This window comes from Prinia subflava, chromosome 10 (genome assembly GCF_021018805.1).
Source record: "Prinia subflava isolate CZ2003 ecotype Zambia chromosome 10, Cam_Psub_1.2, whole genome shotgun sequence".
Classification (NCBI taxonomy): domain Eukaryota; kingdom Metazoa; phylum Chordata; class Aves; order Passeriformes; family Cisticolidae; genus Prinia; species Prinia subflava.
In genome coordinates, this window is record NC_086256.1 from 21,781,985 (window position 1) to 21,799,245 (window position 17,261).

General features: G+C 40.2%; 2 protein-coding genes across 5 annotated transcripts in view; one reads left to right on the plus strand and one right to left on the minus strand.

Moving 5' to 3' along the window:
• PTPRC (protein tyrosine phosphatase receptor type C) overlaps positions 1-17,261 on the minus strand; it is a 138,290-nt gene that overhangs the window by 79,986 nt on the left and 41,043 nt on the right. The gene's annotated exons all lie outside the window — the stretch shown is intronic.
• ATP6V1G3 (ATPase H+ transporting V1 subunit G3) lies at positions 1,771-12,941 on the plus strand. Its single transcript, XM_063407683.1, has 3 exons — positions 1,771-1,928; positions 9,191-9,291; positions 12,507-12,941. The coding sequence occupies exons 1-3, from the start codon at positions 1,847-1,849 to the stop codon at positions 12,678-12,680; spliced, it is 357 nt and encodes a 118-aa protein (XP_063263753.1). The 5' UTR covers positions 1,771-1,846; the 3' UTR covers positions 12,681-12,941.

A 17,261-nucleotide genomic window follows, 5' to 3' on the forward strand; every position in this document is an offset into this window, starting at 1 on the left:
GACATTTCCACTTCCTGTTTAATTTTTAAGTAACTTCTGCTTTAAAGTTCTGAGCCCAAGTTTCCTGCTAAGTAAACCAGATCTCTTCATTTTTTACTTTCATTTTCTACTTCTGCTTTTCTTTGCCAGTAATATCACTCGTAGCTGAATCCCACTGGCAAATGGCTTCCTGACCCTACTGTTTCCACATTTTCTGCAGAACTGATCATCACGTCTTCTGTGTCTGAATAAAACAAACTTCAAGGCTATGCAGTAAAATGTTCTAAAAATAGTGCCATTTCTGCTGTCCTGCAGTTAGAGTAAACCTCTGGTTTCAGTGCTAGAGATGAGCAAGCATCTCACACGGCTTCTGGATGAAGAAATAAACTCAGTGATTGATACACTGCTAGAATGGCAGAGCTTGAGTGAAATTTGACTTTGCAACAACACAGAATAGAAAACAAAGCAAATTCCTTTTCCAAGTCTCAGTGCTACTGTCGTTCAGGGCACTGCCAAAGACAGTAATAGGGCAAGAGGCTTTGCCTTCCATTTTCTCTCAAGCCTAGAACTATTTGCCAGGGGAAAAAAAAAGACTTCATAGCAGTAGCACACATTTCCTCATCAGGATCAGGTAACAGCCTAGCACAGCAAGGAAGTAGCATGACAGAGTTGCCCTGAGAAGCCCTAGAAAACACAGGGCCCTAGAATAAGAACCATTAACAGAGAGCACCATATAATTTTTATATAAATGTATTTGATTTATAATATATGCAGAAATCATATCCCATGTATAAATGTATAACTATGTAAAATTGTAGCACAAAAAACCCATTTATATCAGGAGGTGATCTGCACTCCTGGCAGAGCTCTATCAAGAACCTCTAATAATATATTTTATTTATACTGTGAGGTATTTTTTTACAAAAATAAATCTATTTTAGTTATGCAACATGACAAGTCCCTCTCCTATTCAATGGCTGAAGTACCTGTAACACATGGGATTTTTTTGTTTTTTAATGAGGATTCAGAAGATGAACATGCTGCTTATTCATGCAGTAGCTCACAAACCTCTCTTTCCTTCTGTAGGGAATGGGATGTGCATTTACAGCCATGCTCAAGCATTCATTTGACTATTGTGTGCATTATGACTTGAGAATAAAACCTAGCCCACCATTCATACCTTCCAAGAGTCTGGATCTTAGAGCTAACCCCACAGTTTCTCACTCCATCTCATCTCCACTCACCACCATCATGGCAGATTACAAGGCAGAGCATACCTCAATCACTACATGCTTTTTTAAACTTTAGTCCCCAATGAATTAATTCCTATTGAAAATTTTACAGAGTCAAAATCCCAATAAGTAGTGTTAAGAAGTAACATTAAACAGAAGCCTACAAGCACTTCTTAATGTTCAACCAAAATTAATTGTTGACTAAGCCTGATTCTTCACTTTGAGAAGTTTTATTAAAAGGAAATGCCAAGAAAATATCTTTTCCCCCTCAGTTCCTGGACAAGATTAACTGTATTCTGCTTCAGAAATAAGAGAAAGAAGAGAAAAGAAAAAATTCCCCAATAAAATACAAGCCATTTGAAGTGCTCTTTTCCCCCATAATGTGTTAATCAGACACTTCAAATTCTGTGTGACCCTGAGGAGAGGAGGACATTCCTTTCAGCCTCGTTTTTCTGACTGCACTCCCAGGCCTGTGTGCCCAGCAGCAATCCAGGCACAGCCAGCTGGGCTGGTACAATCTGGAAGCTTGTTGCAATAACACACAGAACAAAAAACACAAGGAAGAGCCTGGCAGCTGTATAAAACTCCCTCTGAGCTCCAGTCTCCACAGAAGTTCACCAGCCCCAGCAACCAGCATGACCAGCCAGTCTCAGGGAATCCAGCAGCTTTTGCAGGCAGAAAAACGTGCCAAGGACAAACTGGAGGAAGCCAAAAAAAGTAAGTAGCTGGCCTGTTTTACTGTACTTCTCAAGTGCAAGCCCTTCAGAATTACAGTAGCTCACAGAGAAAGATTATTTCATCTCTATACATGCACTAGTGTTGTGCCTTGACTGCAGCCAGGCATTTACTCAAACCTGAACAATCAGAGTTTGCTTAAAATCCTGTGTGCTTGTATGTACGTGTACACATGCCCTATGACATTAAAAAATATTTTCTTTGTTATAGTCATCCTGTCATCTGCATTTGTTCTTCTTTTATCTCAGTGCTGATAATGTCATTACTGCCTTGCTATTTAAATTAAAATCTTACATACCTTTGGCTGCCAGCTCTGGAGGACCAGACTCCAAACTCTTTTTTTTTCTTTATAGGTCTTGCTAAAATTTTTCAGTGTTCCTCTTTACTTGCAAAATCCAGTGACTTGTCTCCTAATTGCAGCTAGGCTTCAAAAAATTGTATTACCACTAAGGGGAGACTTAAGCACCCTGATAATAGTTAAAGTTACAGCCAAACCATGAGCACTCTCAGTACTCTAATACATCATTCACAGAAGTTTTATTACACAGTATAAGTTATTATTCTCCTGAGTGCAGGTACAACCACATGAGTCATTGATCTGCACTAACACTGAAACATTAATATTGTTTTCTGGAGCGATCTTGCTTTAGAAACCAGCAGCAGAATGCAAAGAAAATGCATGACAGTGATGTCAAGTGGAGCAAGAGTGTGATTAAAGGAATATACTTTGTTTACCAGGGAGGAATAGGAGCTAAACAGAATAATTTGTGTAATTTCCATATCCCTTCTACATGTGAATCAGCATTGTTGTGTGTTCATTAATTTTGAGTGTGATGTGTCAATTTGTACAGCAGCACACAAAAATAAGTAGAAAGGCAAGTCCCTTCCCTAAACATCCAGCCACTGCCTGTGCCTTGCAGACAAAATAGAGATTAAAACAAATCCTCCCACCTTCATAAAACAGAACTCTCAGGCAGAAAGATGAAAGCAAGGGACAGTTAAGTAGTGTTTTGATCTCTTACACAGCCGAACCAGGAGCTCTGGGAGGGATGTATTTTCCCTTCTCAGGTAGGGTACAGGAAACACACTGCTCCCTCAAAGCAAGAGAGCACACGATCCAGAAAGGCACAACCTCAGTGGAGGGAGAATGGGTTTGGCCTGAAAACAGACTGCAGAATCAGGCCTTTAACCTATCATAGCCTGAAGTGGGTTATCCTTCACTTTTGGGTTTGGGTGGTTTTTGGTTGCTTTAATTTCATTTGTGTTTGTTTTTAAAACCAGAAGAATCACTTTAGCTTTTTCTATAACAGTCAGTTAAAAAGGAAGTTTCATAAATTAAGAAACTCCAAAAATGAAAAGAATCATTGTAACATAAAAGTGATGACCAAAGATGAATGTCTTGCAGAATCCAGACACAGTTATGGATGCATCTTGTCTACTCTGCAAAAGACACACTCCCTTGGCATCACCTCAGCCTTACTTGGAGTGCTTGTGATAAGAACAGGATTTCTTACAGATAAAGTATCTTTAGACCCCTCTGAGTCAGAAACTTGAATTAAACCACTACCAGTGTTTACGTCAACACTAACACACTAGTAGGAGTTATTCACCAGCTACAGAAAAACAGCTATTAAGAATTTTGCTATCAGTGAAATTATTCAGAGTGAAAATATATCATCACTATGGCTTCCTTTTCTATTACTTTTAAGACCTCGATTTTCTTGCATTTATAAAAATTATTAAGGAAAATTAAAATTTCAATACACAAATTCAAACATAAGAAAACAGCCCAGTGACCATGAGAGAGGAACAGGCTGCCCAGAGGCTGGGGAATTTCCATTCTCAGAGACATTCAAAACGCACTGGATATGGCTGCAATTAAGCTGGTCTTGCTTCCATCAAGGAGTATATCCTACAGGTTCCTTCCAGCCTTAGCAGTTCAGTGTGATTCCATGAAAAACCTCAAGAATTTCCAAAATTAGCAGATCAAGGACAAACAGTTTAAATAAGTCCACCCTGGATTTTGTGCTAAACTAAGCATTATAGGTAATCTACCAGCATAATTATACCTAGACAAACATTATATTCAATATCGCAAGAAGTTTGCAGTGAAGCTACAGAACAAAATTTTAAATTTCCATGTTGTCCCTAATTTAAGTATTTTTCATAGCACTGTCACTACACCACCTAAGATAACTATGCCAGCATAACTTAACTACTGTGGGACAAGGGCAAAAGGGATTCTTTTAGAGGCAAATCTGGCTGTTCTAAATTGGGATTACAGTCAGATCAAAACAAAGGATTGCAGAGCTTGTCTGTGAGCATAAAAGCCAAACTTTACGGAAATACACGAAATGCAATAGATCTGTGCAGTGCAATTGGCTGACGTGCACACACAGCTGGGTGGAACAAGGACGCGCTGCTCCACCCCGGAGCGGCCAGCTCGGATCCAGCGGGCACCAGCTGGGCTGGGCCGCCGCTGCTCAGTGCGGGCCCGGGCTGCCAGGGAGAGCACGGCGCCCTCGCAGCCGTGCCGCGGCTGCCGCAGCGCTGTGACCTCCCGTGTCACCCCAAGCGGGCATTGCACAACGCCGGGCTGCTGTGCTGACACCGAGACATCAGCTGGCAGCTCGCTCATTGCACACAGCAGCAAAAGGCGTTGGCGAGGAAACGAGACCAGCAAAACCAGCCTGCTGCAAGGCCTTCAGTGTTTGCAGGCGATACCCGCGCAACCAATCAAAATGTAGTGTGAACACACATAATGTTGTGTATAAACAGTTAATGGGCCTAGGTTTTGCTGACATATGTGCAGTGGTTGGTAATGTGAAAGCCACTTGAAATGACTGAAAAAATTAGCAAATAAAATTATATCGATACACACAAAGTAAAAATACTAAATACAAAGTGCTAAAGCTCCTCTATACACGCTTTTTCTTACTTCTTGCTCAACACCCTTTTTCCTGGCATGATATCATTAGCTGATACCATTTCTACCTGAAAAAATATTAATATCTTAAATAACTAATTAAATGAACATGTGCAAAGCTGAAATTATTAAACTGATTAAACACAAGCCAAAACAGTGTGCAATCCTTTGGCCTTTTGAGCGTGGTGCTGCTTTATCTATCATTTTTACTTTAACCACAGTTTGGATCCCAGAAATAACTGAGCATTGTCAGTGCCAAGGCATCAATTCCTGAAATTTTTTGGGGGTAAAACAAGGGAAACAAATGTGTCATGAACACTGGGCTTAGCAAAACTTTTTCTCCTCTAGATTTTTATGTGTTTTCTTGAATTTCTCATGCCTAATAAAAAGGAAACTCAGATGAAAGATTATAGAAATTCAGATTTAAACCAAATGTTAATTAAAATAAGATATGGTAAACCGAATCATATCCATGGCATTCTCTTGGAAGATATCCAAGACATATTTTATCTACTGAGAAAGCTATACATAATGCTCAGGTGCCTCCATTCTATTTTATTAAAAGTACAAAATAGTTTTCTCAGAATGCTCTGAGAAGATCCCATTTTCCAGACAAGTTAGCAAAGACAACTGAAATGGTTCTATTTTAAGAAAATATGATTAATTTTTGGCAACCTCTTCAAATGACTTGATTTCTATGCAGAAATTCAGCTAGAAGCCTAGAGCATATGTTTGAAAACAAAACTCCAATTTTAGCATTGCAGTTTTTTGAAAGTGAGATAACTTAGTGTTTGAACAAATTAGAATGCAACATTTTTGCCTCCTACTGTCTTTCTTGCAAGATCTAAAAAACTCCAAGGACCTAAAAGACATCAGTTCTTGTGGATCTAACCAGAGCAGGGTGTTTCATTAACGTCACAGAAATACCTAGAAAGAAGAATACAGCCTTTCTCCATGCTAATAACACCTTCCCATGTTAGGCCAGAAAATCCTATACAGTGTTGACTGGTCATAGCAAGTTTTTTAAAATTTGACCAATTTAACACAATGCCTAAAAATTTCTAGGCTATGGGCAAGGAAACCAGGCATAACACAGCTGTTTTGTTCATCCCCATCTTCAAGGATGGAAGGAGGAACAAAAGACCAGCAGCAATCGTGGGCCCCACAGCTTGACCTTTGTGGCAAAAGTCTCTTCAAACTCAGGGCTTTCTGTACCTCACCTTTATGAAGTTGAGGAAATGTCATAGCGCCAGGCTGGTTTACCTATCCTCCTTCTTGTCCTCTTTTTGCATGATATTGGCTAAATTTCAGTGCTCTGCCACCCTTCAGTGTGTAAGGGTTGATTTCAGCTTGGCTGTGCTATGCAGAGAACCCAACCCAGGAGATCAGTAAGGCTTTGAAAAAGCAGTCCTGTATTGCACAACCACGGTAGCAGACAAGTGGTTAACAACAGACCAATTAATTAATTTTGGTTTGTCTCTAGTGGAACAGCAGGTTAAGCTCTACTTTCTGCTTAACTTAATCAGGTGCAGCATATGCACCATCACATATGTTGGCAGTTGCCGATTCTGTCCACAACGTTGCTGAACTAGCAGTAATTTACTCACAGCTTTTCCACTTAATTAAATAGGAAGCAGCAGGTTCCTGCTGTGCCAATCCTAAAGGCATCGTGGAAAAAATGAAATGGCTGCCACCCTACAGTGACATCCTATGTATTGTGCTTACTCCAGAGCACTGCCAAGGGCTGACACGTATGTACATATATCCTCTTTGGTTCACTGTCTGCATTGTCAGAGGCAACTGAACTGTTTTACAGTTAATCTCCTTCCATTTTGTGCATTTTAAATGGATATATTTATCTATCTGGTGGCCAAATATGCAACATATTTACTACAGATGGCCCCCCAGATGGAATTTGAAATTTAAATCCCACTGATTTTGAAATAATTTAATTTGCTATAGAGATCCAGTTCCTCAGCTGGTGAAATTGGCAAAGCTTCATCATAGTCACTCCCCCCCGACTGCCAGCTCCAGAGAATCACCCTCCGGCACCACTCCTACAGAGTGGAAACCCTACAAAAGGCTGATCTGCTCCAAATTTGGAGAGTAGAATAAGGGAAACTTCAAAATACAGACCTAAACCTGGCTCCAATTTTTGTTGTCCAGACTTATGTCAGGCTCTTACACAGATCTGTCTGTTCACTCGTCCTGGTCCCAACACTTCATACAGTGAGTGGCAGAAGCTGGGGGAAATCAGTCTTTCTCAAACAAATACAAATATTTTTCTCTGGAAAAATACCCACTAGATTTTAAACAGCCTCTCTCCCCTTCATACATCAGTGGCTCAATGGGAGAAGGACTCTGAGAACTATCATTTCCCTCATGAGAGAGCCCTGCACTGATGGGCTGGGAATCAGTAAAGCTATCCAGTAGGCTGCTCCCTCGTGTAAAAAGCCTGTGTACATGCCACCCCCAAGGTTCCACAACAAGCACACCCACAAAAGCCAACAGTTCAGGAATCAAGACTTAAAAGGTAATTCCCACTTCATGCATGGCTCTGCTTCTACTCACCCATCTGCAGATAATTATTTTGGAAGGAGCCATCAACTGGAGAAGCAATTTCCTGCTGAATCAGGTATTTTACCCAGACTTTTGCTGAAGCCTGGACGTATTAGAACAGTCTTCCTCCCAAGCTTCAGCTTCCTCATTATGCCATGCTCAGTGGAAGCAAGTTGCTACATAACACACCTGATAAAGCTTCAGAAGCCCAGCTCAGGTGTAACCAAACCAGTGTAACAGCTTGGAGAAATATCAGAAATAGTTATGCTCATCTTACTAGCCTAGGCAGAGAATGCTTCCTAGGATTTCAGGAAAGAAGAAAAAAAGTATCTTTTGTCTTCTGTGCTTGAATTAAAAGCCTAAAAAAAATGGTTCATATTGCTCAGTAGTGTTAAATAGGTTGTTACAGTAAGTAAATAAATCAGTGTGCCACATGAGATCAAGATGGCTCTTTCAGTTGCCTAGGCTGCCACTCTCATTCTTGTGATATCCTAATTTAAGCAACTAATCAGCTTTCCAGCCACTGAAGGTATTTCTCCTGTTAAGAAAAAGGAACAAGCTTATTCCCCCCGCTCCTAAAATTCTAGCTACTCAGCAGAAAGAGGCCCCAAAAATCAGCATCTGCCCAGGTGTCTCACATATAACATATCAACATTCCATGCAATTACATTCTATAGTTAGAAAATTACTTTTTCCTCACAAGGTAGTGTAGCAGAATTCTGAGGAGATCCATGCAACTTTATCAACTTTATAAACGACAGAGAAGCCCATAGGGGTTTTATGACATGGTTGTCAGCTTGTTCATGTAAACATTTCAACATCACATTTCCATCAAGCCATTTACTCTTATTCTTTACATGACAACCCTACTAGATCCAGGAAGTACCTTACGCCCACAATGACCTATGTGCTCTTGATTTGACTAGCCCATACTATTTTACCTAAAACAAAGTAACTATTCACACCAAACAAAATTAGGTATGTACGCAAGACTGGTGAGGAGGAAGGCTCTAGTTTCCACTACATCCTAGAATGTCTCCTTACAGATCACCTTATTTAAAATGAAAAGAAAAAAAATAATTTAATCCCTTTCATTATTTCTGTGCACTGGCAAAGAATACCATTTATCTCCTTCTCTTAATCACTCACTTCTGCATTTAACAAAGGTTAGTAGGAAAGGGTTGGGGACACAAGGACAAAGCCTGAATGTTGCAACTCAGTTTGGTAGTGGTTAAGACATCTTGCATTATTTTGGATATCTGCCAGCTCTAAGCAGAATCCAGTTGGTGTGGGATGAAGGCATTCTGGCAACCAATCAATACGGGAACTCTTACAGAATAACGTCTTTTCCCATCCGTGACAACTAAAATCTGTTATCTGGCTGCTACTACTGCTGATGAAGAAAAGATAGATATTTATTTCATCACCAAGCTGTGATTAGAAAAAAATGTATTTATGTTGAGGGAAGGCATCTACTTGTAAAAAGACTTCTGTTGTCAGCAAACTAAGAAGCTCTTCCCTTGATGTATGCTTCTGAACGGGAAGTTGGTCTCAGAAGAGGGGTGCTTGCATGACTGGCTAGTAGTCAAAAAGTATCCTAAGTAAATCACTTCTTGACCATTCTTGTGCAAATAAATCTGATGGAGAAGACTTTCAGCGAAGTCAGTGTTCTACTATGCCAGCTAAAATATCTCTGGAAAGATTAGTCTTTGGAGATACAGAGTTGGTATGAAATAAATGCTTCTTCTTCTCCCTCTAGGAAAGGGTAAAAGGCTGAAGCAGGCCAAGGAAGAAGCCACAGCTGAGATAGACCACTACAGACTGCAGAGGGAGAAGGAATTCAGAAACAAGGAAACAAATGTAAGTAAGAAACCTGGGTATGTGCTTTTGTCATACCAAACTGTTCAATGGTAAACCAAATTGCTTCCAAGAGTACTACATGGAGACAGACTCCTGCAAACCAGTGTGGTCATACTGATTAAACACAGGGGTGTCATCTACAGTGTCTATATACTTCATTTTGACTTCTTCACAGGCTTTGAATGCACTTGTAGAAGAAGTTGTGGACATTCACCACTAAAATGGTCCAGATTCCATATCTGGTTCACACTGATGCTTTGAAGACATATGTCCCTTAAGAAAAAATACTTTGGGGTCCTTTTTCTGTAACCACAGACAGACCTAGTTCCCGTCCTGAAACTAGAGGATTCAGTAAGGTGGATGTGTCAGTAAAAGCAAAAGTTTAAAATGTTGCTTTCCATTCCTGTTCCTCTTCAGCTGTTTCTTCTCATTACATATAAGACTGCATCCTTTATCAACTGAAATCACCAAAACTTTGGAGTTTTTCACTGTTTCTATAGTAAAGTGGTCTGACTTGATATTTTTATATCTAAATAAAGCCATTTTATACATTTATGGCATCTTGCATTTTTCTCTAGTATTTCCATGAAATTCACAAACTAATCTCTTTTTACCATGTGACCTTCCTCCTACATTTTTGGTCTTGTTTTTCCCCAGCTTGTATTGTGCAAAGGCAAGAAAAATACCTGTGCAAAAAAGGACACCAAAAAAACCCAAAACCAAAGAGGTCAAACAAAATCTGCTTTATAAACCTGTCATTTCAGTCATAGTTCATATAAAGCATTTTCCAGCAGGGATCACAAGCCTTAGGAACATCTGCACCCACAAAGTCTCTACCATACCCTGTCAACCCCCAGACACACTGTCACACAGGCAGGCCAGGTAGAAATGTCTCAAATGCACAATTTCAGTTGTTTACTGACACCCAAACAAAGTAAAAACACCTCTAAAATTTGTTCACCTTTTCAGTCAAGCCAGACTTCTTGTTCTAGGTCTTTATAGCAGAAGAGTAAAGATGTTGCTTTGTTGTGAACTCAACTTTTTCATCACAACCAAATTAAAGCTGCAGGGAAAGGCCACTACTTGTCGAGTGAATGTTTCACACGGGCAGGGACAGAGCACATACTGCTCCTGGAGTGCCAGCACATTGTACAAGATCCTCCTCCCCACTCCCTGACCCCATCATGTCGAACATTCATCTACCCAGACAAATGCCATTGTGGTTAACCTGTGTCTGGGAGGCAGTCGGGAGCTCCAGCAAAGCCAGTGCAGAGGGAGCTCTGATGCCCGGTTCAGTTGACTTTCTCGGGTATTTGGACACAAGTATTTTTAATTCTCTGTCACAGTCTCCTTTAATGCCATTCTTCCTCTTACTTTGTGTCACTTGTATCCAAATAGGAGCATATTTTCTCATATTATGAGATGCTTCATATCCATCCAGATTTAACAACAGCAACAGAAGAATAATGAATGAAGTTAGAATGGCAATATGCAATATCTTTTTTCAAAACATGAAAATTTTTTTGCCCGGATCTCAAATCAATTTTTCTAGAGTTCACAGGGTTTTCACTCAGTGTCTGAGGTCACCTAACTCTGGAGATGTGCAGCCTAGTTCTGAATTTTGTGGCTTCTGAGCCAGTGTAATATTTTAGCAGCTTTGAAATTACACTATCATAGAACCTATGGGGAAAATAAGGGACAGACCTTCAAGGTCAGCAGGAATCATAAACTAAGCAGAGTATTGCCTGCATTCTGCAAGAAAAAGGTCCTCAAATGTAGAAGCAGAAAAAGAGAAGGGAAAACGCATAGAAGAGTAAGAATTTACTATGTCAAATTACAATATTAGCATGAGCTGAGAAAGCAGGTCTGCAGAGGCTCTTCTTAAAATTATAATATTTTTCTTGAGGCTTTTCAAAAGTATTTAGTAGCTGGATAACATGTAACTATCTGGGATCTCTAGAAAGTTACTCTCCCCGGTGGAAAAATTCAGTTCATAAATCTGGTCTAAGCAATACAACCTTTTCCACACACAACCCTTGCAACTTGTCTAAAAGTTAAAATAAAATGTCAGCTAAAAAATAGTTATTATAGAAATTTCTAATTTTTTCCCAATACTTATTACTGTGTGTACAACCTGCATTTTTTCCAAATTGAAAAATGGTTTACATCTGGAATATGGACAAATGTCTTACTACGTTGCCAGGTAGTGATAAATGGAATAGGGAAGGTGGCTTATGCAAAAGATGCTTTTCCTTCTTTTAAGGACTAACTTGGGCTGAAACCACACAGAAAATAGAACTAATGACCCCTCCCTTGCCTCTGGTCATGCTCTAGGCACCCCACTAATATATAACAGGTTAGCTCCACCTGCTAGTCCACCCCAGAGAACTGCGGCAGGAACAAGAACAATATGTTAGTTATTCCTTTTTTATTGTGCCAGCATGCAGAATATGCAGAAATGTCTTCTTCTCTCCACATGGAATTCTTTAGCTGGAAACCATTTTTTCTGCTGGTATCTGCAGGACTTTTCCATAAGGGAAGAATTCAAGGGATGTTGGGGAAGTGGGGGAGGAGGAAGAAAAGTCACAGATTTGGAACATGTGCATCTGTTTATAACATAACCTTGCTAAAATGTTCAGTGAGTCTAGAGTCAATTAAATTCTAAGCGAATGTCCTGATATTAACTGTGCCAGAAGATGTCTGGTATTTCGCCAGATAAGAAAATGTAACATTGAAAGACCTTGTCTGAGGCCTGTTGAGGGTTATACATCACTAACTGCTGAAGACATTTCAAGTACTCTGAAACTGTAATTATGCATTTTCAGGAAGGCTTTTCCATGTTTGGTCCTTAGCTGCACTCACAGGCATTCTCAGTGAGGCCAAACGAAGGCACACAGTGATAGAACTTAGCTGCCTAGTCATTAAAATAGAAAACAAATTAAAATGAGCCGTATAAAAGACAAAACATACACAATGTTTTTCCCATAGCGAGCTGGGAAACTTTCATTACACAGCGAGATTCCCATTGCTAATGAGCATATGAGAGTTGCCTTTAATCCTGCTTTTATGCACACAGTTGAACCCAGATCAAAGCCTCACTGCTTGGAAGGACTGTGATGTGTTTGTGTTACGTTTGTGCTACATGATGAAGAAAAGTACAATAAACATGGTCATATCTAACCTCTCATTCTGCTCAGAGGTCTTCTGCTTTTCAGGTAATGGGCTCCCAAGGTAACCTCTCTGCCAAAATAGAAGAGCAAGCAACAGAAGCCATCCGAAACCTTACGAGCAGCTACCACAGGAACATGGAGGGCATGATGAAAAAGCTCTTGAGCACAATATGTGACATCAGCCCTGAAATTCACCCAAACTTCAGACCTGCAGTTTAAGATTCATTGATGGGCTGTGTTTGTAAAAAGTAGCCTTCTTTCTTGATAAGCATAAATACTTCCTCATGTATTGTTTCTGTATGTGTGAGAAAAAAAGAGCACTGAAGCCAAAAGCACCCAATTCCATACAGGCTTTTGATGTGACAGGAATTACACAGGGTTTCACAAGCATTTGTTGGAATATTGTTTGCTGTAGCTAAGCCCCTGTCATTTAGACAGGGGCAAGTCAACAACAGCAGAATAAATGATTATTTGACACCAGCAGGTTTTCAGTGGGAGTCTTTGTTCCTTTTGTCTTATAAAATGTTCTGTACTTGGATGTTATATTGCATAAAGTCTGTTTATCCCAATTTTTACTGTACTTCAAGTTACATGAAATAGAGTATCACAAAAAAACTAAAATGAAACATTTCTGGTTTTCTTGTGACACATGGAGTGGTCAGGTTATGGCCATGCAGGAAGATTTTATTTTGGTCAAAAAGAATTGGTCAAAGGATTTTCAATTTTTCTATGCTAGCTTAAAGCAAAATACAGTTAACTCATACAAAATTATGCTTAAAAGTCATACTTAAAGTATTTTCCTAATATTTAACTGCACCACAAACTTTATATAGCTTTGTTAAGGCTAAAAAATGAGAATAAGCATAATCATTATTTATAAAGTTGCTATGGTGCAAGGGGCAGGCTAGCACTTTATACAGTTACCCTGAAAGCACAGGAACCCAAGGACTCAAACTCTACACCAGTTATGCTAAATGGTACCTGAATCCACAGGTTGTTCACCAGAAATTGCATCAGCTACAGCTCATTTCTGCTATCCTAAGCAACCTTGGGTAATACTTCCCTCTGCAGTAGCACAGATTCCCCTTGGAATAAATTCTACTGAAGCTAGGAAAATACAATATGAGCCGTGCTCTCAAGGTGAAGCCCATTCGGTCTGAAGGGAGGCTGATGGGAGGCACTGATGAAGGGGGGAGCTGACACACACCCGCAGTGCGAGCTCCTTTAATGCCTTGTCTCCACTACAAAATTACACCAAACTAGAAAAGAAGATTGAGATATTGCAATGACTAGCAAACAATAGCCATGATTTTCAGTCCATGTAGACACAGACAAATCATTTCAATTTCACAGCAGCTAGTCATAGGCAATCTGCTGTTCCAGCAAGGTTTACACAGTTGACGTGCTGTCATGTGTAAAATGACCGTAAAGTTGTAGTCAACCTAAAGTCAGCAAACATGACTCCTCAAGGCTGTGCCTGGATACTACATAATCTCCAAGCCCTGATTGTTGCAGTCTCCTGTGCTTGATTATATTCTCCGGGGACCCAAGGATGCCGAGGAATAGGAAAGAAACTAGAAATCCTATTGACACCAGCTGAAAGGCTCATTTATTTAGGAGCTCTTTGAATCAATGTGTGATATGCTTTAATTTACTGAGGGATGAAGGCACTCTGGTCCCAGCCTATGTGCAGGACCCAATGCAGGCACCTTCCTGCACAGCTTGGGGCAGTCAGGGCTGCCTCACAGCCCAGGGGCACGTGCCTCCAGCTTGGGTCATGGCTGCAGCCCCAGTGCAGTGCTCAGCTGTGAAACACAGATCTGTGAGCCTAAAGTCACCAAGGTAGGCATTAACAGGGACCCTCACAGGGTCTCACTGCGGCGCTCAGGACTGCTCTGCTTTCTCTCTGGCCTACATCAGCACCCTCACCTCCTGCTATCACATCTAAAAGCACAGAAATGTTGCAGGTTCAGCTGCAGAACTAAAGTAATGGTGCTTCCATTGCCAGCTGCTTGGGATAAAACATACCCCCGTGGTGAGAGCAGAATTGCCACAGCCTGGTGGGCAGCAAAATCGAGCAGCAGCTTCTCAGAAGGCAGCAACCCAAGTTACAGGAAATAGTCTTCCTTGGTACCTTGCCTCTTTTTATGACAATCCCTCTCTCCCTCATTCTTGCCAAAGTCTATCTTCTCTCATCAAGCTTTCAAGGTGTCTGTACCCTTCTGGCCCTAATGGTCACTCCCACATTTCTTACTTAAATATCCTCTGCCCTGCAGTCCTAGCCATGACCTGCCTGTATCCTTGTTATCACCTGCATACCTGAGATATACACTGAGTATTATGTTATGAAACCTTTTTGAACGTCGTTATAATCTTGAGCTCTGGCTAGTCTGCGGCTACCACTAATGAAAAAGGAATGAGTTTGATAAGATTAGGTCTTTGATCTCGAGACATAAATCTGAAAGCTTTTAGCACTCTGAGCATTTACTCTCTTCTACATTCAGTCCTACTTCTAGATGTAAAAAAATTTGTCATACCATCACTTTTAGATCTACAGAGGTAAGGGTCAAATTAGACTTCATATAATTTGACAAGATTATATTAAAGGAAGAGAGTAAATTATCAGCTGCAGCAATGAAATATATTGGGGTGCCAAGAAAGCACATGCTGAGTTTATAAGCACACAAAATACCTTGTATGTGACAGTTATATACTCATGATAATAGCAAATAATTGTTCCATGCAAAAGGAATGGTTAATTTCAATTTTTTTTAATCTATTAAAAAAGGTTAAAATGGTTACTCTGAATTAGCAGTCACCTACCAGGGATGATTACAAATGCCCTTTCATCTCCTGGGGATATTCCCTGACCCATGGGAGCCCCCAGTCTTCAGAGTGTCCTGACACTTCATTACCTAATATATGTTGCCAAATAAAATGGCAACATCTCACATGTCACAACACAAACAGATTTTAAGAAATAGAAAGCCCCATATAGATAGCTCTCACATAAATCTTTCTCTTTTGTTTCATAATTCCCATTAAAATCAACTTCAAAACTCCCACAGTGTGAAATATTAGGACTGAAACAACAAACTTGAGTTTCCTAGATTGGCCCAATTCTCCACTGGCTTACAAGACAGGGGTTAACAAGGCTCTTTCTGTCTGGAAATGAAGACCTGTGTTAATCAATAAATTCTAAATCTGCTGATTAAAGTATTTCAATTAACAACTAGTGGAAAAAGTCATACCAGTGGAAAGTACAAGAACTGTTTTATGCAACTCATGACATGGATTGGGCTGAATTTCTCTGGCTGTTCTCCCTCAAAATTCTCCTTTGAGTTATAATATATGAGCATGTAGTGATGTGGTTCCTATTCATGGATGATGAGGGAAGATCTGTAAACTCGTGCCAGTAAGATAGAATATCTTTCAAATCTAAATAAAGTAAAATGAAACAGACGTGAAGAATTAATACTATGCTCTGTGTTGAAGCTGTCTAGTGACTTTCCCATTTATTTCTTAAGAGTTTGGAAGCTGAGGTTTGGGAAATCAGAACCAGATGTTAATCCATTACATAGATTATGATATTAACTGAAATTTTTCCATATTAAAATACTTGGAAGTTCATACAATCTGTAAAACATAACTTGTTCTTGTAAATCATCATATGTAGGGTATAAGTGTGTGTGTATTAAGTTTTAGCAGAACAAAATATTTCAGTCCCTGACTTAAAAGATTTTGTAGCTCCAGGGCTGTGAGGAATGTTTCCCTGTAAGCTGGGATAGGATGCTCTGTTGTTGCAGAGCTCAGGAACCACCACAAGGCAGGTGACAACAGACTGCCGTGACATACAATCACAGATGTGAACCTGCAGATCCATACTTTCACACACAGCCTTGTCCAGAAGCATCCTTAACTGCACACAAAGCAGGAAAGGTGTCTATGTGTAAGGATATATTGAGCATCCCTGCAGCAGGGGACAGTGACAAACTTTAGGTACAAATTTGGGCAGGGTCAGGCATCAGACTGAGTCTGGGGCTGAAATATAAAGACATTGTCAGGCTATTAAAGCTATACCTTCCATTATGTGCAGTTGTACTGGCTGCTAGCTACACTGACAGGCAGGTAATACTGCCATCAGTTAAAGACGTGTACAGTAACAGTTCTTACAAAAGAAAGAATGAACCTTGCCCCTGTGGGCCATCGCTGGAAATACATTACGTTCAGCTGGAACTTCTCTTAACTGGATGCATCTTTCAACTACGGATTTGTTTTTTTCTCAAAATAACAGCATGCAAACTAATCAAATGTTGTCAAGACACAATTCATCTTCAGTCTCAGCCACAAGTCAGGCTCACACTCTAGGATGTCCTCAGCAAAAGACTAATTCATGGAATGGTACCCAAGTGGCATCTCATCATCACCTTCTCCATACTCTGGGGCAAAGAACATGTCCCTGACTGTCCAACAACTCAGTGCAGAGCCAGGTGCTACTGAAAATAAAGTTAAGGGGAGGAAAGCATACCAGGCAAAGATTTGGGGCAGCAGCAATTCCAGATCTTTTCTGTTCCAGAAGCCTCCCACCAGCCACATGTTGATTAAGTAGGAAACTTGAGCATTATGTAAAGTTACCTTCTGCTTCATGGATACAATGCATATTCTTCAAAACCATTTCCTCCAGCTCCTCATTGCAAGAGAGGGAATGCCTGTTCCACGAGCATCATGTATTCCTGTGAGCTTCACTATGGCCTGCTCTGCACAGATTTGATTATTCCGCAGTTTATGGTACTGTAAGGC

What these genes read in the sequence shown, in the direction of transcription:
- ATP6V1G3 (XM_063407683.1), top strand. Translation starts at nt 1,847, where the DNA reads ATGACCAGCCAGTCTCAGGGAATCCAGCAGCTTTTGCAGGCAGAAAAA. An exon ending in ACTGGAGGAAGCCAAAAAAA is followed by an intron (nt 1,929 to 9,190) that starts GTAAGTAGCTGG and finishes TTCTCCCTCTAG; the next exon opens with GAAAGGGTAAAAGGCTGAAG. An exon ending in TCAGAAACAAGGAAACAAAT is followed by an intron (nt 9,292 to 12,506) that starts GTAAGTAAGAAA and finishes TCTGCTTTTCAG; the next exon opens with GTAATGGGCTCCCAAGGTAA.